Source organism: Heliangelus exortis, chromosome 2, assembly GCF_036169615.1.
Source record: "Heliangelus exortis chromosome 2, bHelExo1.hap1, whole genome shotgun sequence".
In the NCBI taxonomy this organism is placed as follows: domain Eukaryota; kingdom Metazoa; phylum Chordata; class Aves; order Apodiformes; family Trochilidae; genus Heliangelus; species Heliangelus exortis.
Window position 1 is genome coordinate 137,757,915 of NC_092423.1, and position 25,243 is coordinate 137,783,157.

The 25,243-nt window shown below is 39.2% G+C and overlaps 2 protein-coding genes across 7 annotated transcripts in view; both read right to left on the reverse strand.

Annotated features, from left to right (window-relative positions):
- TAF2 (TATA-box binding protein associated factor 2) overlaps window positions 1–11,263 on the reverse strand; it is a 58,632-nt gene extending 47,369 nt beyond the window's left edge. For 2 of the 6 annotated variants that reach the window (XM_071738275.1, XM_071738271.1), the window contains exons 1-6: window positions 10,329–11,263; window positions 8,797–8,854; window positions 7,878–8,038; window positions 2,061–2,179; window positions 581–722; window positions 10–241 (exon numbers count right to left, since the gene is read on the reverse strand). In XM_071738275.1, the coding sequence (XP_071594376.1) occupies window positions 10–241; window positions 581–645 (297 nt within the window). In that variant the 5' untranslated portion in view covers window positions 646–722; window positions 2,061–2,179; window positions 7,878–8,038; window positions 8,797–8,854; window positions 10,329–11,263. Of the gene's footprint in view, window positions 1–9; window positions 242–580; window positions 723–2,060; window positions 2,180–5,315; window positions 5,367–7,877; window positions 8,039–8,796 lie in introns of all 6 variants that reach the window. The other 4 variants (XM_071738270.1, XM_071738274.1, XM_071738273.1 and 1 more) reach the window with 4 other exon arrangements.
- A 1,330-nt stretch (window positions 11,264–12,593) lies between these two features.
- Window positions 12,594–24,449, reverse strand: DSCC1 (DNA replication and sister chromatid cohesion 1). The gene is made up of 9 exons (XM_071738277.1): window positions 24,208–24,449; window positions 22,786–22,954; window positions 20,352–20,480; window positions 19,120–19,210; window positions 17,187–17,325; window positions 16,164–16,216; window positions 15,281–15,438; window positions 14,578–14,726; window positions 12,594–13,814 (listed from the first exon to the last, which is right to left on the reverse strand). The coding sequence occupies exons 1-9, from the start codon at window positions 24,375–24,377 to the stop codon at window positions 13,706–13,708; spliced, it is 1,167 nt and encodes a 388-aa protein (XP_071594378.1). The 5' UTR covers window positions 24,378–24,449; the 3' UTR covers window positions 12,594–13,705.
- Window positions 24,450–25,243: the final 794 nt, after the last annotated feature.

The following is a 25,243-nucleotide window of genomic DNA, read 5'->3' on the forward strand; positions in this document are numbered from 1 at the left end:
AATTATTACCTCATGCATGTATGGATCAACAAGGATTTCAAAAGGTCCTATTGCCAAAGAGATGTTAGAAGCTGCAGTTGGAATAGTCAGCATGTAATGAAAAGTCTTCTTTCTCATATCGTGGGTATACACAGTTTCCACCAAATCTCCATTTGAAACAGCCACCATTGCAGCATCCACAGTATACTCAAGCTTCCAGGTACACAACTCAGAATAAGAATCAACACATGGAAACCAAAATCTAGGGAAGTTAGGATTGGTGGAAAAATGGTTAACAATTATATTTCATTTTTACAGAGATTATTTTTTCGCAAGTTCCAAACTATATTCTTAAATACTTTGCATGTTGGCATACTTAATTCTACTATACATTAATTTTATAAAGCACTAAAAGTTTCTTTGCCATTAGTAATCCAAATTACTAATAATTAGATGAGACTTCAGATCAGTAAGCTCCTTTTCAAGCACAAATGAAGCTTTGGAATTTTTCAAACTTACAATAATTGAAAAAAACCCCAAACTCTACTACTGTTTCCTACACTTTAAGATTAAATAGAACATAAATTCAAAGTTTTCTTACCTTGTAGAATTTTGATAACCACATGAAAAGACATGAGCCCCTCTTTCTGCCATGCTGCCCTCCATGTTGGGTACCACAAAATGCAGGCCTCCTTTTGGCTGGTCCAGAGAAAAGTTTATATGAACCTTCAGGACTTTTAACTCTGCAGTACCAAGATCAAAACTACAGTAAATACACACAACTTCCATGAAAGTTATTTAAGAATAATCATGCAGTTTTAGACTCCTCGTCTTTCAAGATCATGTGTTTTACTTCATTCTGATGGACCTCCAGACCCACTTAAAAAGCACATATCAAAAGCTCACAATAGTGAGACCTCTGAAGCTTAACTTACAGGATATGAATTTATAAGAATCTTTATTAATTAATAAAAACTGCAATTGGAGTTACATTTCATCTTCCGGCTCCCCAATAGTAAAGAACTGTGCCCTAACCATGATCTCCTTTGAACCCTATTGAAAAATTTTTCTACAAAAACTGCATGTAAAAGGCTTTCTTAAAAGACATGTTATTGCCATCTGCAGTTTCTTAAAACCTCTTATTATAGTCAAAGCTTTTCCTGTAACTGAAACGTTTTTGCTTTGGTTTAGCTTCAAAGAAATCTCACCTATGAATAGGCTGGCAGAAAAAGAAATTCAGGCATATGGTGACATTTACTGAACAAGTCTCACCATATTTTGACATTCAAACTTTTAAATGAAAAATTATACCTGTTTGAATATTTTCCCTCCTAGACTTGCAAGTAAAAACCCAGGAACTTGAACAAAAATTAAAATAAACCAGAAGTGTCTTTTCCACTACGGTGTCCCTGACAAAATTGGGTGAGTCAGTTTCATTATACAGATTTTTCTCTCACAAGTCTCACAAAACCATGGGAAAAAATGGTAACACCATATAAGTAAACCAATACATGAAACTAATAAAATCCATGTAAGAAAATAATGTGTTGAAGGGTAATTTCTTTAAGCAGTTAGTTGTTCCAGGATCTAACATACCAGTTTATAAAGTAGTCTATCTTTCAGTATCAGTTCTATACCAACCATTCTTTAAAATGAGATGGGAAAAAATTAATATAGATTCTTAAACAACATGTATATAGGCATATCCTTGTAAATTTTTTTCTTTGTTGCCTCATGTATATTGTGAACAGGTTCAAATAATTATAATTTAGCACCCAAAATACTCCATTACACCCACATCTTCACGTATACTCCTGGGCTCATAACCACTGAAGATTTTGTTTCTAACAAACTGTTAGCTGTTGAGAAACCTTGCAACCACTTCTCTGTATTACCAAGAAATGTGCAGGTATTTCTCAGACTTTACCTGGAAAGATACAGGTGAGGAAAAAGAGAACAGTACCCACTATCTCATAACCTAATGCTATTTCTATTTATTTAAATCTACTATCTTTCTTTGAAAACTTGTAGCTAAAAACTCCACAGCAGCTTAAATTAAGTTTTCTCTGTGGTCTCTTTACCATCAACATGTTTCCACAGCTCCGAGGGAACTTTAATGCAGAGCTCTCCATTTCCAGCATCTGGGTCCACAGCACTGACTGCAGCAGCATAGGCATTGGAAAAATAGTTGAGATTCCTCCTGTCAGAAATACCCAGTTAATTCTTAAAGTACACGCTGAACTACAAAGAAACAACTTCTCAAGTTATAATATTTCTATACTGAATTTCATGGTGCATGTTCAACCAAGTAGTTTTTTGTCTGTTTTTAAAGGAGTGAAGAGAAAAAGGAGGAGTACAGATAGATTTAAAAAAAAAGAACTAAAAACTCGGTTCTTACAGAAGTGGTCCATGACCAAAGACTCATGCAGTAATAATCCTCAGTAAATTAAAAGAGAAATGCTCGATAATCTTGACTTCCCAGTAAAAGTAGTATCTACACTAACTGGAATACAAACTAAAAAATTTTTGTTTGGGGAAATTTTTGATTAAGTTTGTATGTTTATTCTAAAGTTCTGTTTTAAATATCTATCCCCTCATATATCGAGGTTTTGCTTTACTGTTGCTTTTCCAAATGCAGTAACATTTTTTCTTAGAAAATGGTGTTTTACCCCTTCTTCACTTGATGGATAGGAATTGTTTTCTTTTATGCTCTTTTAAATATCATGTAAAATACCACATGCTGGAGTTTTGGCTTTAATGCACTGAATGACATAAACATGCACTATACTTTTTAGTCCCTAGAAAAAAAATTTAAAATAATGTTGCCATCATTCACTTATTTAGGATGCTGACACAAATTTCTGTAATAAAGTTTTAGCTCTTCAAGCTCCTGTATATTAACTGCTAATTCACTGCATGCTTTAGTCCAAGGTAACACCTTTACTTCAACTATGGCTTGGATTAACTGCCTTCTATTGAGGTGTGTTTTGGTTGTCACAATGACTATGAGCAGGACATTATCTTACTATTCTTTAATGTGATACACACTGGAGGACTGAGCGGTCACATCCAAAACTAACTTTGGTTTTGCATCTTTACCCTACAGCTTTTAGACTTTTTCAAAAGGAATTTTTAAACTCTGTAAAACACGGAAGCAACATCTTTCTTAATTCTAATCCTCTAGTACAGAGTTCTTCAAAAGCTTTCACAATTTTATACTTAAAGAGAAAGTGAATTGCTGATCCTTTCTTTCCAGAATTCCAAGCATCTACTTGTGCATTGCTGATGAATCCAAACACAGTGGGAGCAGGGCCACAACCAAACATAAAGCTCCCTGCAGCCTTCCTGCACCACAATGGTCTAAGTTAACTTAGAGAGGTGGGCTCTACTCATCCAAGGAAGTCCACACCAAAGAAACATATTCTCATTTCAGGATTTCACTTTCATCTAACCATTCTCTATTCACCACCCACAAAGAAAACAGCATTCAACCTAAATTACAGTATCTTATTTAGAAGAATGAAGGGTAATGAGTGATGCCAGGATCATCCTCTAAGTTCTGGTATGTCAAACGATGCTTATATTCCTAACACTGCTAAAATGTTGAGATGTATTGAGAACATATTTTTCTCCATCTGTGGCAATAACAGCACACAAATTCCCTGGCATCACTGTCAAGACTGAGAATGTCAGGAGCAGCAAACTTGTCTGCTTTGCTTGGAAGCTTCTAAAAACAGGATTTGGATAGTAAATGAGAGCATATGGGCATAGAAATACCCCAATACCAAGACACAAACATTTTTTCAGTTTTCATAGCTGAAGTGTACCTAAAGATAAGATATAATGCCAACAAGTTTTAAAATCACGAGGTTATTTTTGTACACTGGGATATACTATTACTTCAGCTATGGTTCCAGAACATTTCAACCAACTTAAACTCCTGGTGTGTTGCCTCCTAGTCTCAACCATGCATCCCTGCTCTCTCACTAAGGAGACTACAGATCATCCAACCCTGTGGTGATACAGCTGAAAGTACCAAAAAAAAAAATAAAATAGTCTTTTTGGTTTGTGTTGGGTTTTTTTCAGCTTTCAGGTGATCCATCTCCCTGATCTGACATCTGTCTTCTAAAGTTCTTTACATTTCTGCTTATTTCTAACAAAGTCTACCACAAACTTACAACTAATGAGCATCATACCAGTGGTAATGAAGGGCATTTACTGAAGCAAAACAACACATACTCGGTACATCAGTAATTTTTCTATTTTGTATATAGGTTAAAGGCTTGACCACTGACTTCTCGAAAGAACACTGCAAGGTGTTTCCTGAAGGCTATCACATGGCTCCCTCTCACAGATTACTGCTGCTTGTAACTAAAGCAACAGTGAAGATGGAGGATAAGAAAACATCTTCATCTTGTTAATGATTAAAAATATAGGCTTCAACCATAAATAAATAAATCTGAACTAGTGAATGAACAGGCATACACTGCCAAAGGTTAAATTATGCTGAATACAGCCCCTATGGAAAGGAAAGCATTATGTGCACATTAGATTTACATACAAATACGTGCACTATAGCTAGCTATACAAAAACATTAATATTCCTTTACACAGAATAATGAAATGCAAGAGTTTCTCAAAGCTGCACCAGTTAGCTCACAAACATGTGAAGCACCTAACCAGACAACAATAGGATCATCAAAAACTTCACCTATTACAGTTCAGATCAGTGCATCAAAACTCCAAACTTTTGCTGCAGCTGTTTAAACAGCTTACAATCTTACCTATAAAATTAAGAAAACAGAGATCTCTTTTGCCCATTTTAACATAAAAGGGGCTCAGATACAAGCAGCTGTCTCAGTAATCTGAAAACACATGGTGGGATTTCTGCATACTATAGTCTCAAAAAGTAAACCCAACTTCTCTTATATTGACAGAATTGAGAAAGTGGCAATTTGTAAGGAAAACATGGGAGATGTGTAGAATGGAGGCTGCAACACTAACAAGGACAGCCCTAAGACAGTAAGACAAGGGTCAACAGATACTCTCCAACACTATTTGCAGTCTTTGTGAGATTTCAGACTCTTTCTGAAACGAACAAGCAAAATGGGATTCTCTGCCACCTTGTGTACACATGGTAAAACTATGAGAATTGTTTTATACTTTAAAGCACTGTTCAGATGTTTGCTCAATAAGGGAGAAAGCAACTCTGTTAACATATATTCATACATATATTCTCATATGCAAAAGCTATGACATCCTGAAGCCTCAAAAGGAAATACAAGACGGAAGGTTTTATTTCTTGATAAAACTTTAAAAATTCTCACAGTTGTTACCTGAAATTATGGTTTGGGACTGATGGATAATAACTGGAAATGGCATCAAACCTGAAAATATATTTAATGCACTAATTAAAGGTTTCTAACATTTCCTATAAAATTCATTAATTTTTAATTATCTTTTTCATTAGGGTTTTTTTTGTCATTCAGCAGAATGTCAAAATACAACATACAAGACCAAAAAGAATTGTTTCACTTTCTGCAACACTGAAAATGTGAAATGACAGAGATCACGTCAATGATTTTTTTCATCATTTAAAACCCAAAAGTGTAACTTGAACAAGTTGAATGTCCACATTCAGAACACAGAGCTGATGTCACAGAACTCACCCAAGAAGTAAAAGAGAACATTGTGGTGAGACAAACAACTCCAGCTAGCACTGCCTGTATTTCATAGATAAGGCTGTCTTTAATCTTGACTTTCTCAATCTTCTTTTAACTATGCTTTCTAAGTTGTGCCAAAATTTGCACAACAGAAACAAGAAACAATTAACCACTTCACTTGGCCACCTTGTTATCAGTGAATGTAACCTTTCAAGTACCAGAAGCAAGTCTTCCCAAAGAAATTATAACAGTGGCTTTAAATAAAGAATTTTCCATTTTAATTGATTTTTTTTTGGCTAAATATAGGAGTAAGAAATACCAAAAATATTTTAACTTTGATAAAAAATGTATGACATAGCCCATTAAGTTAACACCTTTTTCTACATACTTCATGAATTCTTATAGAAATCAACATTTAAGAAAACCAAAATCATTATCAAAAGCAAGAAAATATCTGTATATAAAACACTGCATCATGAACTCATTTTTATTTGCTGAACCATAAAAAAGGTTATAAACAAAATTATTTTAAATAAACCAGTTTGCCAAGAACCATCTTATTTCCCATTTACTGGTTCAATAGACTACTGAATAAATGGTGTAAACAATAACTACCCCTGTAACACTAGAAATAAAAATTTATGACTAATCTGTGTCCTGTTCAAAATAATTGATATAACTAGTCCAGCTGCAAGGGTGCAATGGACACCCTCACTATAGGGATGATCAGAAGAGCAAGGACTGATCCGATATAAAGACTGCTACAAACCTCTGCTGTTTATGGAAGCAGTTTGTAAAGAGCAAAGTTAACCCACAAAGTTAAACCCAAGTTTTTTAAAAGTTATTTTTTTAGGTACTAGTTCTAGAGGTTTTAGAGTACTAGCATTTGTGTTTGTAATCCTGCCTCAAGAGCAGAGATGCTGTATTTAATCAAAATTTAATCAAAACTTACAAATCATCATGCTTAATACCCAGTTGTGAGCAGTTATTGACTTCAAAGATAAAGAAAAGAGGAACAGTAGGTTTTTGTTAAGAGTATTTGGTGACCTCTGTCTTTCGTATCTATGAATAACACAGGAGACTGATGAAAAACAGAGACTTTCTATTAAGTCCACAGGGCACTCCTCACTGCATCCACTGTCCTCAAATCTCACATATTTAAATTAGTCTTAAATAGACTAATATGAAAAAAGGATGATGTTCCACTGTACCAGTAAGATGCTATACAAAGAAAATAATTTTACCCACAAAAATCATAGAGTTATGTTTCCTGAATCTGATTTCCAGACAGGAATTACAGAATTAGTAGACTCAAGTGGTTCGGTATCACAACTTCAACAAAATTTCCAAACTCTGACATCCAATTCAGTGTCCTATGTACATGAACATAGCTTTTGCAAACTCAATTATTGAAATTCTTGCTTCAGTGATGAACAGTGTCTGCCATAAACAGTTCAACCAATTGCATGTAATTTTGGATAAAAAGTAGCACATGAATCTCGGTAACTGACCAACAGAAGGTCTCTTTAATACTCCAGCTTTCAGACAATAGTCAGAGAAGTTAGGTTTAACCTGAAAACTGAGATGTGCTAGGAAAATTCTCAAAAGTTCTATTCATTAAGGCAATGGGCAGACAACGTCTTAAAGAACCAGTTATGCCATTTGATAAGTCCACTGTTCTCATAAATCTAATTAGCAGTATAGTAAATAACTAGCATTTTAATTTAGTAGTCCAACAGTTAACCTGAAACACATGATGTCACATCATCTGTCTTATCTAAAAGGCTACCTAGGCATGTTTAATAAAATCAGAAAAACAAAATCTTATTAGAAAAATGGCAAATATTCTCAAAAACTTTGATACCTTATGAATACCCTTAGGTTTAAAACCAGGAAGGAACAAAACCAATCATACAATATGACACTGCTCATCATAAAACCCAGGACAATTTCTGTAGAACATATTATTAAAACATAATAGCTTTGGTTCACATAGTATTAAACTGATGCAAACAAATTAATGTTAGTATAAAACTCCAAAGAATAACATGAGTCAAAACTATTGCTAAATACTTCCCAAAACTGTATCACCATAACAACAGTTAACTGCTTCTGTCTGAAACTTCTGTTACCATTAGGAAATCAACAAGCAGAACTTGTCAGTACACTAAAACAGGTCAGACTTAACAGCAACAGAAGACACTATGTCCTTAAAGTTTTAAACATATCACTTACTGCTTTGACTCATGGTGACAAACCTCCAGCGTTGGATCATTGTAGATGAAAGCTGCTTCTAAGTCGTTGACTCTGACTCTGTAGATCCGGCATTGTTTACTGTTCAGTTTGATTCTGTTCAGGTTTGCAACTGTGGGAAATATTGTCAGTTCCACATAACCCTAGGAAACACAAATCAAAACCTTTTGTAAAATCCTTACCAATCCACGAAGTAGAAATATGTAAAGAAAACTCTCACTAACACCTTCCAAAGGAAAGTCAAGGGTAAAAACACGTCTATTTTTTATTTAAAAAGGAAATTGGTTTGCCCTCTTAAATGCCCAGAATGCATTTCCTTTCCTATAATTTTAACAGGTGAGTACAAAGCACTTCAAAATGAATGGCAACCCTGGTTGTTTTAGTGGAAATGATCTGCCTCTATGGACTAGCATCACTATGTTTTAGGTTTTGGTGTCTGAGGTTAAGACAATGATTTTTAAAACCTGTGCAGAATCCATTTAGGTAGACACCTAAATTCACAAAACTCCTCAGAGACTTCAGGCCTGACATTGGGAGTCTCCTCAAAGCCCCAGTAAATGTAATACATATATGCTAGAAAACTCTAACCCTATCCCTAACTTGTGCTAACATTGTGATTAAGGTAATTCCTAATTGAGAATTATTTTTAATATTATTTACTATGTAGTGACTTTCTTTTAGAAAGCTTTTCCTTAGAGAAGCTAAAAGTGTTCACAATTAGAAGGTATTTTATTTGACAGATCTCAAGGAATGGCAGGTATATAAGAGGCATAAGATCAGAAAGTTTAAAACATAAAGAAGCTAAAGAACAAAATTAGCTTGTGCATGCAGCTGTTTCCTCTAAGAGCATGAAGAAAGCCCAGACTTTTAATTTCTACACATTTTATTAAAAAATACTTACTACAACAGACTTTCTCTGAAAATTTATGTTGTTGATACAAACTACCTGGTGAGTTGTGCTGGGGAAAAAACATAAAATTAGAATAAGTAAAGTTTTGCAGAAATGTCAGCATAAAAAATAATAATTTAACACAGTTTTAAAAACATACAGCTAAATACTGCATATAGCACACATTTATATGAGGAGAATTCATGATGGTTTAATTCTCTAACATGGTCCAAACCAAAAATTTCATGAAAATTAGAGGACAGAAAAGTCACAAAAAAATCAAAGCACAGCATCATATCAGTATGAATATTGTAAGTAACACCAGAAGATAACATCGTGTTTGAACATAATGTAACAGTCTGTGAAAATATGGTATTGCTGATGGTACAGAACTAAGCTCTAACACTTTAGTAATGTGCAGGATTGGAACTGGGATGCAGCTGCACTATCTGTTATGGGAGATCTGTGCAAAATTTACCTGCTGAGCTGACACTCATACATAATGAAAGTAAGCAAGTACTATGCATGAAAAAAGATAAAAGTATATGCCTTTATTTATATGAATGCATTATTTTAAATAATGGTTAAATATCAATCAAGACAGGGATTTTAAGCAAGAGAAATGCATTTATTTGAATTTTGAATGATGTATTAGAACTTCTGGTAAATAAAACTGATTTAAAAAATGTAAGAAAAAATAATTCCAACTTCTTAAAAAGTTTAGAGGTTATTTCTAAATTTCTATTATTTTCTATTTGTTCAGTGGTAGGTGGCATCTTCACACTTCAAAGCAGTAAAATTCACAACTAAAGGTAGAACCTTGTAATAATACAACTTTCATGCCACATCACACGTTATATGTACATATTTGCACATCCTGTGCATTAAAAAGTGCCTGTGCTTCAGTTGAGAGAGTTCAATAAAAATCCCTACAACAGAATTATATTATCTACTATCCAATTATAGATTCAAATACTACCTACACTTTAAAATGTATATAATAATAAGAGTAATTCTATTTTGGAATAAACTGTGTTGCAGATTTATCAAGAAATCAAGGAAGTTTAAACAGAAATAAAGACCCACTGAAATCCACAACCAGCTGATTTGCAGCTTGGTCACATATAAGTAATGAATGTATAAAAATTACAATTTACTTTACAAAATTGGCTGCTGCAAACACAAGCATTTATTTATAGATAAAAAAGCCCCTAAGTCAAAACAGTTTGACAGAGCAGCCAGAATTTAATGTGGTAGCATGGTCTGTAACACTGATACTGTGCGGAGATCTCCAAGGTCCGAAGAGCACAATACATACTACTAATAAATATATACTTTTAAGAAGTGACTACATGGTTGACAGACTCCCTCTCCACGAGTGAGTCTATTTACATAATAAAACATAGGCTTATAACACACATTTTCTAACTACATCATAAGCAATATTCCCAACCTTCTCAGGTAAATTACTGATCAGCCTGTGGTCTGTTTCAAATGTGCATTGGTCTCAAATATAAAAACTTTTTTTTTTAAAAAAAAGATACTTATAATTTATACGGTCTTGGGCTCTCAAATCCTTTGTCTCCTTTCTTCCTATTCATCCTGAACAGCAGCAGCACCAGACACACACTGCTGACCGTCAGACTGGCATCAACACCATCCTCGCTTGATGGGTCCTTCGATCTTTCCCCAGGTCAGGTCGTGTTTGATCACTCATCTCCCCAGTGGATCTGCGACTCCCAACTCAGGCATCTTCAGCTCTAAGAAGCATCATAGACATTCAGTCTTTCCACATAACCTTTTGAGCGCGGCACACAACCTCTCTCGTCTCCACTGGGGTACGGTACCCGTTCGGCGGCGTTCCTGCTCCCTTCCGCAGCAGCCACGGAAATCAACCGGCTCAACGGCACCGCGGGCAGGCTCCGCAGACACTGACTCAGGAAGGCCGCGGCCGGGAAGGCAGGGCCGAGGCGTTCCTGCTCTGCTCCCGGGACAGCCGGCCGGGGCAGCAGCCTCCGCTGACAGCGGGAGAGGCGGCGCCGGGGGTCGCGTATTGCCGGGAAGCGCCCCGCGGTGCGGCCTTATCGCTGCCGGGAAGGCGAGCGCTGCGGGGGGCGGCGGCGGGGATGGCGGCTCCCGCAGCTCGTTCTGGTCCGGGACAGGCGGCTGGGTCCGGGCAGCATGGAGGGCAGGGCGGCCCCAGGGCAGGGCTCTGCAGGCCGCGAGGCTCCCGCTCCCTCAGCAGCGGGACCGCCGGGCCCCGCCACCGCGCCGCCCCGCTGCAGCTGCCGCCATCTTGCTCCCAACCTTTGACCCCGGCGGTTGAAAGGTCACGGCCCACGGAAGGAAGTTTTATTCCTTCAGGGATGGAAATTCTGCCTAAATATTGCTCTTCGTAAGGGAAGTGTACCCGCGTCGCAGGAAGAAGATAAAATCAATAAAATAAAATAAAAAAATATTCCAAAGGAGCGCACGGCGCCGGGACGTGTCCTTGTGCGCATGCGCCCCGCGGGACCCCACGGACGGCGGCCACCAGTGGCGCGTGCGCAGTGCGAGGCGCGGCCATGGCGGGGGCGGGAGCGGGAGGGGAGTGAGAGGGAGGGGAGTGAGGGGAAGGGGACTGAGGGTAAGGGGAGTGAGGGGAAGGGACAGGGGGAGCTGGAGGTTGTTCCGCTGGAGAACCCGGGCCCGCTGGGTCACGGGTGGGTCGGGGCTGTTCTAAGCGCAGTAGCGCCCTCGGCTGTCGTCGTCACGGCAGGCGAAGGCTCCCCTTGGAGCGGGAACCCCCGTCCCGGCGCAGGCTGCAGCGGGCGGGCCGTAGCCGCGGTGGCGGCTGTGCCTGTGGGGCCGGGCGGCGGGCATGAGGCTGCTGCGGGGCACAGCGGTCCCTGCTCAGGCTGCCGGGGGCCCCGGCTCTGCCCACCGCTGCTGGGTGACACTCGGGACTGCCGCTCGGTACCCGCGGCTGCGCTGGGAAAGCTCCGGTGACAAACATTTAAATCTCCTGGAATGCACGAAACCGTTCTACCTGAACCTATGAGGGGGCAGACTCACAGGAAGATACTAAAACATCAGTGTTTACTTTTGAATAAAAAAATGGATTTGAGACAGTAGCAGCACTGCAGGAATCTTGGCACAGAGACATAAAAGGGGGTTGGGTCCAATGACCTCAAATGCCCAAAGCATCGAGTGTCCTCAAAGCACCGGGAGGACACAGCATGAAGTTTCTGCATAACTGAGACAACTTAAAGGAAAATCTTGAATAATCTTTATGTAAGATCATCGAAACAGCTAATAGGAGTTTGTCCATCTAAATCAGTATTTCTTGAAATTTAGAAAACATCTCATTTTAAACATCTGACAAAACAAATCAGGAATGTGAACATGCAGAATGACTACAGGTGGAAAAATAACTTAGATAAACCTGAAACATTATCTCAGTATTAAGATACAGCTATGTTTGTTCAATACTTCTATTCGTACTTGCTTCACAAACAAAACCCAGTGTAAATACCCAGTTGTATCAGAAAACCCCGTTTGTCTTGTGTATTACAATGAAGGAACCTATGAGGTAATGTAAGTTATTTCCAAAGCCTTGACATTCATATTGCTGTGGGTCTAAGAAGAAATCTGCTGGTGCTATTAAAAGGATCACAGCTGTTAAAACCAGACTGGGAACAAGGCAGTTGGTTCAGAGAGCTGTTACAAGCCAGCTGAGTCTATACCCAACTGCACCAAACACCACACTTGCATGGAGCAGAAATGAGGGAACTCATCTTGCATCAATGGACAAGAATAAGCAGACATCAGGAAGCAGTTTTTATTCAGCAAAAGTCTAAGGATGCACGTATCCATCTTAAGAGTTACATTAAAGTTTCTTTTCCTTCTCACCAGGAATTTGCCATGCTAGTAATTCCCAAGTTTTTCATATATTAACATCTGAATTTGATGCAGCAAATGCTTCTTGTATAAAAAGACCCTATAATCGTCAAGTTAAAAACCCATGGCTCTACTGACAATCCTTTTTAATGATTACAAAGTTTCAATTTCTAGCACTCCCCTTCACAACAATACCATTAAAATGTCCTGTTTAATTGCTCTACACAGAACAATATTCCACTCTAAGTTTTCAGGGCAGAATTTCTATGTCCAGGCATTTGCCATAGCAGTTTTTTGAAAACAGTATTATTAAAAAGTTTTGTAGTCTTCTGTAAAACATTAATTTTACATCAGTCACATTCTAATGGCAGCTGTTAGGAAGTTCATGCCACAATATCTGACTGTTCTATCTTCACAGACGGTGGCAATTCAGTGTTTTGCAGTATCTGAATTCTGCAGTGTTTAAGTGTCAAGATACTGTGCCTGTGTTGTTCAAAGACATGACCAAAAAAAGAACCACCTTCCAAAATTAAGACTTGTGTAGCCTCAGTTGGGAATAGTTTCTCCATGAGCTTGTCTGCAGTATTTAAAAAGTCAGCACTGCAAGAAAACCTTATCTTTAAGAATATTGACTAATGGGAAGCAGGCAAGGGACTCCCCTTTGCTGTTGAAATCAATTCAAGTGATTTGGTTATTAGCAAGGAGGCTTTAATTTCTCATGTCAGACTTCAGTTTATGGATACACAAGGGCATTCAAGAAGTAGCTGGAGTCCTAGCATAAGTACAGACACAAAGGAAAAAAAAAGATGGTCAAAGGGAGGCAGGCATGGGCTGCTGACATTAGGGACTCTTAGAAGAGGCAAGTGCTCTCATTCTCTTAGCTGAGCAGAAAACAAAACTTGTTCAAGAAGCTTTGCTGCTTAAACTCAACACCAAAAAACACTGTGTAGTATCAGCTGACAACTCCTTTCCCCAGAAGGAAGAAAGCAGCAACATTCGGTGTTACTCCATTCAGTATTCTCAGTTCTTAAAACAACACTTCTTATGAGATGGGTCTTCTAGAATTATAAACTCTGACACCATTCTGCATCGAGGAACGAGCGTATTTTGTCAGCAGAGCACCAACCGTCTGCTTCTCTGCACACAAATCTCTGCAGAGGAAATAAAGCAGATAACATTGGCATGAGAGACACTGCCATACAAAACGAAACCAGGAAATACTTGTAAATACAGCACTGGATTAGGATATTGGGAGAAACAAAAAAATACTACTGCAGCTGTCACAATGCTTTGAAAAACGTAGAACTTGGCTTGACATTTAAGCAACAGGCAAAAGACTAAATTATTTACTTCAGAAACAAGGATTTTGGTTTTTAGGGGGAGTTGTTTGTGTTTTATTGCTGTTGTCTAAAGGCTTTTCAATCTAGCAAAAAAAGGGTTCACTTTGAACTACTTAATTGTATTGCAGTAAATTTAGAGCCACTCATAAGGGTTTGATGTAGTCACTTGTGTGTTACCATCTCTATCTGTTCACATGTATCCTGGCTGGGCATTCCAGACAGCATTACAGTGTACATGTTCACCACCAGAAGAACAGAGGACACAGTACAGGAGGCACTGATGCTCTCTAGTTCTTGTGTTGTAATATGGAGACTGATTATAATTGAGTTAAGTTTGCCTCAATCAAATAAAACAGAGTTATTGGCCATTTAGACTCAGTAGGATCAGCTTTTTACATAAGTTTAAAACCAACAAATATAGCTACAGTCAGGGGTAGAGATTCTAGTCATATAGAATTAATATTAAAATTATAGCATAGTATTTGAGGCAATCATACCCGACAAGAAGTCAGCTATGCAAAAAGAGAAGAATACAACACTAATTACATCAGAATAAAAATAAATATATCCTTACTGTATATAAGGGGTAATATCCACTTCTGTCCACTTTTCCCGTATGCTGAATAAGCTGTTAAATCTCTCCTGATTATTTTCAGGTAAGTCTTCTACTTTTAGCAAAAAGATGGTCTCTGGTCTTGAGCTTTTATCCAGGAGAGCCAAACCCTGTAGCATCAGAGACAAAATGTTAAGTAAAGACAAAACAGACTTCCTTCTTTCTGGCAGTGATCCATACAAGCTGCCCTTTGCTCATGCAAAGCCTTCTAAAACTGCCCTACTAGTGGCAAAGTGAGTAAGTATCACAAAGGTGCTGTTTGTATCATTCCCTTTATGACATGAAGGGATGGGGGAATCCATTGGATTCCAACACCGTTTTGTTTCCTTCAAGAAGGATTTGCATAGGGCTTGCTACTCAGATGGCTGTCTCCAGTGTGTTGAAAATAGCTTCACCTTTCATTCTAGCTAAAAGTATTAACTGTACAGCTGCAGCTTTTCTTCAAACAGTGAAGCTTGCCAGACACAGAGAAACCTGAACTGTCATGATCCCCAACCCACGGGTGCTCAAAGAGAATGCTCAAAGAGGATGCCCTAAGAAGTACTTTAACTCAAAATCTGACAGAAATAACACAATCAATACCCATTAATCAATAAAATCTATATATGACACAGTCACTTAACAGCCTCCCCATGGAAGAATGCATACTTCTTTATTTTTTTACCTTAAGCTGATCAAGCCTTGTTGTCATCCCTTCAGGAACACTTTGTTGCCAGACTTCTTGAAACTCTGATAGATTGAATTTGACTGCATTTTGCAAAAGCATTTGTGCTATAGCTCTGCATGTTTTATCTTCATGCATTTCAAAGTAAACTTCCCCTGCTGAGAAACAAAAAACAGGTTATCTTGGGGTCTTGCCTTTTGATAAGAGAGCAGACAACAACCTCATGTTTCCATTCGGTTCTACAGTCTTCTACTCCTCACTTGGTATTACTCTGGATAAACGATGGTACCTTCTCATTCTCAAGAACTAGTTAAGCAGAATATTGTGTGTGCAACACTGAGCTACAGTATTCATTTGTATCAGTAGATATATTTGCCTTTTCCCCTTTCAATTAATGCTGTTTGTCCTACAGCTTTCATTCCTATTTCTGAATGGCTTGTATTAAAATATTTGCTGTCTGTCACTGAATAACTAAACAAAGCTTTCACTTCCTTAATCATCCTTCAGTATGAGATGAAGAAGGGGATAATTAAAAGGGAAATTAACTGCTTGAGCATATGATTTCCAAGACCTCCTAGCATACCTAAAGAGAGATTCCATCTAAATTTTACTAGTGATGTGTCTTTAGTCACAAAATTATGTCTTGAGGACACCTAATAAGTCATTCCAGGTAGCTCTGACAATTCCTGATTTTTCCCTAGTGTCTTGCACAGTTTAATCTTCCTTTTTCCTATGAAACTTTCCCCAAAAATTTTACTGATTTTAGCTCAGTTTTCTCTCTACAAATGCATTTGTTTGGGTGATCCTCAAAAAATCTACATTTACTCATGAATAAATATTTCCTTTATGAAACATTAAAACATGCATGCTTTCCCAAACTTACCATCATCAATGTATTTTCTTCCATAACTTAAAAGAATATGTTCTATCATCTCTCTGGAAAAAACAACAGCCAGAAATCAAGGTTTAAAATTGTTCATTGAGACATTCATTGAGACAGAAGCAGTTACTAAAAAGATGATGAAGGACCAGGTAAGCAAAACAAAAAGAAAAAAAATCAAGGACAATGGATGATGGGATACTTCTTCATGACCAAAATGAACAGATTGATAAAAGGTTGGAAGTTAAAAGAGGACAAAAATGGACAAGAAGGATAGATGGGAGTTAATTCAACATGTTACTCCTAATTCCCATATTCTTCCACTTACTAGGTGAAAGTAGCAAAGACATAAGCAAAGGCATAATAAGAATAATAGACTCTTGCAATGTCACCTTTCTCTAATGAGAAGTGATAAAAGTAACAAATTTGGCAGTTAACTAACCCTTAGCAGGCATTTCTCTAGACCTCTGGCATAGAATTACAATTTAACTGCAGTCAATACTAAAGCAAGATTTCTTTTTGAGCCAAAAACCGAATAAATTAAAAATGCTATACATTCTAAACTCATGACTTTGAAAGGTAATCTTAAATTATTTAATTACTCCATGTGGCACTATAATAAGCTCAGCTCTTAAGATCTGAATTCATTATTATACCAGAATATATATTGACCATCTCAGATACTACTCAAGAGGTAAAATAAACATTTTTGCCTATCTGTAGATTCAGAATGAGTATTTCAAGATGTTCAGAATTTACAGCTTAAGTATATTCTCCTTCCACCATTTACAATTCAGCAGCTGTGGTTTTACTATTGAATAAATGGCAATATTACCAAGAGAAAACAATAAGTTCACTAACCTGTCTAAATTACTAGTGCCCTTGTGTATTTTAGAGCCAAAGAAAATAAATCATTAACGTTATTGTAACTGTAATCTAGAGTTGTAAGACTATAATTCTAATAAAATTGCAATTCATAATAAGAATGATTGTAGACAATTTTAGGTACTAAAAGTAATTGCTTACGTGGGCTCTAGAGATCCAAGTTCCTCCAGGCAGCTACGTAAAGGAACCTTACTTAAAGACCAGGACTCTGAGTCTATCAGCTGAGTCACATGATTCAGGAGTTTCATCTCATAGTCAAATTCTAGAATTCTCCAGTATCCTGCCAAAGAGAAAACCACAAAGCCATGTTAGAAGGAAAACATTAACACCTTAATTCTGTTCCCTTGAAGATACATTGCAGGAGTCTGGACTTTCAGGTCACACTTTTACAGCTTTCTGTCCCTTTCAGCTCTGGGGCAGCTTCTGCAGGAAGAAGGACATGGAGCTGTTGGAATGAGGCTACAGCAGGGCCATGAGGAGGATCAGAGGGCTGGAGTGTCCCTCCTATGAGGACAGGCTGAGAGAGTTGGGGTTGTTCAACCTGGAGAAGAGAAACCTCTGGGGAGACCTTACAGCAGCTTTCCAGTACCTAAAGGGGGCCTACAGGAAAGTCGGGGAGGGACTTTTTCCAAGGATGTGTAGTGACAGGATGAGGGGGAATGGTTTTAAACTGGAAGAGGGCAGATAAAAATTTCATATTAGGAAGTTCTTTTACTGTGAGGATAGTGAGACGCTGGCAAAGGTTACCCAGGGCAGTTGTGGCTGCCCCCTCCCTTGATCTGTTCAAGGCCAGGTTGGATGGAGGTTGGACCAACCTGATCTACTGGGAGGTGTCCCTGCCCATGCAGGGGGGCTGGAGCTAGAAGATCTATAAGGTATTTTCCAACCTGAACTTTTCTGATTCTGTGATTAAAAATGAGGAAAAGAACAGAGTAATAAGAGCAAATGTAAAGGAGAAACAAATTAAATAATTTTAATTATTCATAACAATTTAAGTAACTACCATGGATACAAAACCACTGCAAATCCCATTCAAAGATGAGTCAGACTTGGGAAAACTAATTATTAATTTAGGCACAGAACTGCATAAATAGAACTGTCTGCACTGGGCTGTCAGAGTTCAGGTCCAACCAAGTCCACAGATATCCCGATGAGACACAGAACAGATCTGGTACAACAGTGCTGTGCAGCTGTAAATGACAAGGGAAGTCATCTTTGAGGTTGTCCTCACCTACCTAATTGGGGTGATGTGGAGGAGAAATAGTAGGAGTCTTCCCAGTGGTCCTCAGTGATGGTAACAAACACGAGTTTCAACAAGGGAAATCCTAGGTATGTATTGGGAGAATTTATTTCTTTTTGCAGATAGTTGAACACTGGAACAGCCTGGAGGGAGGCTGTGTAATCTCCATTCTTGGAAACACTCAGAACCTGACTGGCCAAGGTCCTGAGCAGCCAGCTCCAAGGTGGCCCTGTTCTAAAGTGGGGGTTTGGATCTCATAACCTCCAGAGCTCGGTTCTGCCCTAAATTATTCTATGATTCTAGGACTGCTGTCTCCTGGCCATCCAGGTGAGGGTTTGAGCTTGGATGAGTCGGATCTGTCCGAAAGTGAAGCACTTGCTCCAGCCTTGCCTTACCTGGTAGGAAAATTTCTGAAATAAGCACAGCCTGGCAGGAAAAAAAGACTAAGAAAAGGCTGGGGTTAGCTAAGGATCAGCTGGTTTGGACTCCAGAACTGCAGAAAGCAGCACCCACTCATCCACTGAAGAATGCAACCAGCCAAAAAATAGCCATGCTGTGGGTTAGATACTCTGATGCCAGTGTTTGTAGAAGGAAAGAGGGAATTACCCTGGGAGGAGCCAGGCTGGTCAATGCCTACTTGTTTTTATCCTTTTGATCAGTTACGTAGCAGGAGAGGACATAGGAAAAATGGAAGCACATCTTCGTACTTTGAAATAACTTGTACCTTGATAGACAAAGATGTGGAATGGGCCTTAGAAAAAGGGCACATATTTTGGGGAGAAAAACAACAGGGTCATTTCCTCACAGGCAATAATATTCATTAGAGATGAATACCTCCAATTTTGCAGGCACCCAAAACCTGCAATTGGTGCAGTATTTCTTCTTCACTTGCTTGAATCAGACTTAACAAATCTTCTGTTGTGTACTGCAACAAGGGAAAAAATAAGGAAATAAACCAGGTTACCCTTACTCCTCCTTTGCTTCAGTAAGCATGCAAAAAGCATTATGAGATATAATGAAAGAAAGAAATGCTTAAATGATTGATGTTTTTTTCTCCAGACTGAATTTTCTAAGGTTTACCATGGTCTCAAATTTTTCCTGTAACTTACATTTTCTCAGTGGGTCATTCAATATAAAAACCAGTCTAACTAAAAAAAAGTCTTTGTGCCATGCTTAACTAATGTACCTGTATTCCTAAGATGTCAAACTAGCCCAAGCAGGCATCCTAAGTACAGTATCACAGCAAGAATGCAAAGTGAATCCTGAACCACATATTGATCTAAGAGATTCAAAGAAAAGGCAAGCCAAAAATCACTTGACACTTTTGGATAAGTTGGGAGTCAGAACTTCAACTTAGCACCTACACTGAGGGAAAGCATCCTCCAGCATAACCTCAAAGCTATGTGTTGGGTTTTGCTATTAGAAGACTTGTGGCACAGACCCAGCCACAATGCATACAGCTCCTTGCAGAGCAATTTCTTGGTGAGATGGGAGGGGGCTGTGGATACTGTGGTAAAGATTCAGGAGACATGGGAAGAAGAGAAGGTATCAGGAGGAATAAAGTAAAGAGAAGGAATACCAGACTTAAACTCATAGAAAACAGGGCTTCAATTTCTTTATTTGCCTTACAGACTTTTTCATCAACTTTCATATTAAAGTTTTGTTGGTTATAGCATAAGAATATTTCTTGTCAGAAAAGAACCCTGTGCATGTCATGTCATACATGATCGCCCCAAAGAAGGAAAGGCTGCATTATACTTTAGTCTCATGTAACTCTCAAGGAATTCAGAAAAGGTCCCGAAGACTGTCTTCAAGAAACTCACCACATAAAAAAGGAAATCTCCAGTCTCTTTCAGTGTCCCTCCTTTTCCCCTCTTCACTAAAAAAAAAAGGTTGCTTACCTGCTACTGAATAGCACTTCTATTTTTTAGAGTTACAGGCTTAAAAAATTAACTCAAAGCAGCACCGTGAAACATGAGGAAAGGCACTTCACTAGTGGAGGATTTGTCTTCCCTTTAATTTGCCCATTACCAGTTACAAAGAAGCAATTTATGTTGCTGATTTACCTTTGAAAACGTCTGATCTTTCTGACTATCTGGCCCTTCATATGGATCTTCCATTAAAAGTTTCCTCAGTTTCTTCAATTTAGGTCGGCATCTCCTTAGCTCCCAGTAGTGATTGGAAAAGCCAGCAATCTATGAGAAAAAACAGCAGCTCTTGAAAACCTGTCTTAAAAAAAAACCAACAATCTACGATTTGGATACAAAGCAGCTTACCAAAAATTATCAGCAGGAAGTATTACTCTACGCACTGAGAACAAGAATTTATTAGGGTAAGTACTTAAAAGATGAAACAATTGTTGCAATATTTTAAATAAAAAAAAAATACTGCCGGCAATTAGTAGAAGTCCACTGCTGGCAGATAAAAATATGTTCATAGGGCATATGAAAAAAGGAATAACTACATGCAAATGATAGATCATCATGGGATATAACTCTTGTGATAGAAAATAAACATGGGATATATTCCAGCACAATTCTTGTCAACATTTCTTTTCCTTGTAAGTTAAAAAAACACACAAAATTTTCAAAATAATATTCTATTTAAATCAACTATAAGCAAACCACCTGTATGTAGAAGTCCTATCCAAATTCTAATACATAGAAAGTTTTTAATCTAACTATTCTGTAGCTTGTTTGGCACAAAATTTTGGTAAATGCTGATTTCCTGATCAAGTTCTAAGCTTTTTTGCCCCTCAAATAGCTTTTACCTAAGTGTTAGATTTCTTCTTCTGCCAAGTTCTTTTCTGAGAAATTTGCTAATGAAGAAGGTGATGGTCTGCATAGGAAAGAAAACAAATTATTCTAATTTATAATCCAAAGCTCATAACTGGAACTGGTCTGTGTGATGTGAATAAAATGGCAGATTCTTTGGCTGGGAGTATTAGCATCAAAAGTGGCACAAAAGCAGCACTGAGACTGCACGAGAAGGACAGTGAAGCCTTACAACATTGTGAAATATAGCATAAGATTTGCAGTATCAATGCACCATGGAAAGTTTTAAAAGACATTAAGAAAGCTCAAAAAATAAAATTCTAAGAACTCCTAGGCAAATGACATACTTGAAGCACTGTGTCTATTTCAGGAGGCCCCAACACTTGGAAAGACATGAAGCCCTTGGAGCAAGTCCAGAGGGCTGGAGCACCCCTGCAATGAAGACAGGCTAAGGAAGTTGGGGTAGTTCAGCTACAGAAGAGAAGGCTCTGGGGAGACTTCACAGTGGCCTTTCAAGACCTAAAGGGGTCCTATAGGCAAGATGGGGAGGGACTTCTTAGACTTTTCAAAAGTGTGTGTAGTGATAAGACAAGGGGTAATGGTTTTAAACTGTAACAGGGTAGATTTAGGTTAAACATTGGGAAGAAATTCTTCACTATGAGGGTTGTGAGACACTAGAACAGGTTGCCCAGGGAAGACATGGATGGACCATCCCTGGAAGTGTTCCGAGCCAGGTTGGATGGGACTTCCAGCCATCTGGTCTAAACTGTTCTATGATTCTGTGATTTATAATGTGTTGCTTTGTGTGACTTCAGAGGACTAGTGAGATCATTAAAAACAATTTAAAAAAAATAGAAAATGGAAGAATATTACATTCTGATTAATGTAATTTAGTTTTAATTTACTTTGTATATTAGCTGAAATGTTACCTTCACAGAAGAAATTATCTTGTTTTGATTATTATGTTCATCTAATGGCAAGGATTACCTGTCAATGATGTCATTATATACATTAGAGCAACTATCGACCTAGTAGTAATATTTGCCTAACCTTACTAGAATTTTATTAATTATGCTTCAGAAGAGCAGAGAACAATGAATTCTTTAAACTGAGAACTCCAAAATCACTCAGTCTAACACCTCTTTACAGATGCTAGTTCAGAGTCACCTTCAAATATATTTCTGTATGTAAAAATAATATTCAGGCATAACATGGCATAATCTGCCTTTTGGGGAAAGCACTCCTAAGAATCAATTTGCAAACAGCTTATTTTAAAAATAGGTGTTAACACTGGGAAAGAGATTTTCTTTGAAAGCTTTTAATACCTACCACAAGTAATTGCTATCCACTGAAAATAAACCAAAGTATTAACTTTTCAGAAACAGTAATTATCATACATTATGGATCAAGTTCAGTTGCCTAAAGAAGAGCCATTCTGGACAACCTAAGGTATAGCAAGCCCCCTGTGTATAAAGCATATTTAAAATTACACCCTGCTGGGGATGTTCAATATTCAAAGAACCTACAGGAGACTCACGTCCTTCTGCAGTGGCAGCTCACAGCTAGACCAATACCACAAGTCATCTAAAATGGCATTAAAAACCTATGTTTAGGCATTGGAACCCAGCTGGGTTTTCTATATGCATCTTGGATAAAGTACAAGAAATTACAGAGAATAAGAAAGTGGAGAATTAAAGGAAACAAACAACAACTCAGAAATACATACCTCTGAATGAATAATATTGCAAGATGCTTGATCTGCATTTAGCTGTTCTGGAGTTTTGCAACCAGGAACAAACAGCAGCATATTTGAGGTATCTGCTATTTTCATGTCGTAAGTCTTATCTTTGCTGCACAACACTGCATGTTCATCCTTTTCACCACGGATCACTAGGCTAGGAAAAAAAACAAAATAAAACAAATAAACAAAGCCAGCACCAAAAGAAAGATGTCATTTTACTTCTATTTCAGAATGAACACCTATTAAACCTGTTTGATATTTTTTCACATTTATACATGGGTAAAGAAGCTATAAACTGAAGTTCTATGTCATAGCAGCAGTCAGAATATATCAAAATACAAAGACAATTGTCAACTAATCAGTCTTAACACTATATTTTTCCTCACCTTCTTGAGTATTCCCACTCTAAAGACAAGTATTCAAGGTTTTTACACAGGTCACAGTCAAACCTCCTCACCTGCCTACTCACACAAAACCCCCTAAAGCACTTATAATGTGATGCTTAAAGTTTGAACTAATTCACTCATCTTAGAAATGATATTACAACTAGAATTGTTCTTTAATATACTTTAACTTAGTTAGCCCTGAATAGGTCGGGGAGTTGGACTAGATGATCATTGTATATCCCTTCCAAATGAAATACTCAATTTGACTCCTAATGAAGACTGAAACCAGCCCATTGTTAAACAAGAAAGCAAAGAGAAATCATGTCCATTAAACAGTGTCCTTCAGCTAATCTCTTCTCAAAGCCACACACATTTTCTTGCAAGAAATTCCAAGAAGCAAAAAAAACCCCTCTCCTAAAATACCTCCATGCAAACCCCACTCCTCAGCTCGTGTACTTGTTGAAACAGAGATTCTTAGTGTGGACCTAATAATGGCAAAGCAGGAAAACTCGGGAAATTTCAGTTCCTCCCAGGCTACATTAAATTAAGTGCTCAAAATTCGTTTTAATCAAACTGCTCCTCTTCAAAAAGGTTGAATGCATGAACACAGATAAGATGTGCCCCAAGTGGTCTTCACCGTGATTCTAACCTTGACAGCTCATCACTAAGTATGGACGGGCCTGATAACACTGAATGATTTGGGTTGGAATGGACCTTAAAGATCGTCTGGTTCCAATCCCCCTGCCATGGGCAGGGACATCTCCCACAAAGCCCCATCCAACCTGGCCTTCAGCACTTCCAGGGATGCGGCAGCCACAACCTTCCTGGGGAACCTCTTCTCAGTTCTGGCTAGAGGCTTCCTCAGAAGCAAATTTTCCATATTTACGGGGTCGAGCCGTAAGGAAGGGGAGGGTTGGGCTGTCGCCGCGGTCCGGAACGTGCCTCAAACCATGTCCCGGACGGCGGCTACACCCCAGCCGCCATTGCCACCCCTCCCCGGGGCTCCTCAGCCCTCCCGTACCTCCGTCCCGCCTCCAGCTCGGCGCAGAGGCCCGGTTCCAGCTGCAGCAGGCAGCACTCGCCGGCGCCAGCTTGCGGACCGAAGCTGAGGCAGTGCACGACCGGCAGCAGCTCCGCCGCGTTCAGTTTGGCCGTTTGCAACGTGGCATCCACCTCCGAGCGGTTCCGCATGGCTCCCGACGGACCGAACACCTCCGAATTCCGCGCCACACCGGCACCCGCCCTACGCCGAGGAGGAGCCGGCGGCGGGACGGGGCGGGACAGAGCGGGACGGAGCGGAACGGGGCGGGACGGGAGGAGGAGACGCGGGCTCCGGGGGGGTTGATTCTCTGTTTCACTGCGATGCGCTCCGCCGTGGGGCCGACGTGGGCGGGCAGCAGCGCCGCGGGGTGAGGCTGAGGCAATCGCTCTCCACAGAGGCCTCTGGTGCCCGCCCTGCGAGGCCCGACGGTAATCCCGGTGTCTGTCCGGTTGCACTGGGGCCAGGCTGGGCTGCAATAAAACCTGCATGCCAATAAAAATAATAATTTTTAAAAATACCTTAAATAAAATATCAGTGTATTTTATATACGGGTGTAATATGGGGGTATAATCTATACAGGCCCAAGATGGGGCGTCCAGCACAGTTCTCACCAGGATATTGACCTGGATACCCAGCACCCCAGAGCATCAGAGCAGGGGTGGAGAGGGGAGGCTGACCCAGCTGGGGCCTGACTATGGCTGGGAAAACACTGGGTGAGGCAGCTGCAGGTGAGGCAGCTGGGTGAGGGAGCTGCAGGTGACATCCACTGGTGTCACCCCACCTCAGGTCCTTCTGTCACAACAGCTGTGAGGATAGACTGTCCAAGGGAAAGTATCTGCTGGCTCTTGTGGCGGGATGGTCCCTTAGGAAACGGACAGTAAAGCCCCCCGGGAGGGGACTGTTTCCCCATGATTCAGGGCCCAGCTTGGATCGCTGTGGCCTGATCTGGGTTCTGTCTGCTTGAGACAGCTGAGAAGTGCTTGAGCTACAGCTCAAGCTGTACAGCTCTACAGCT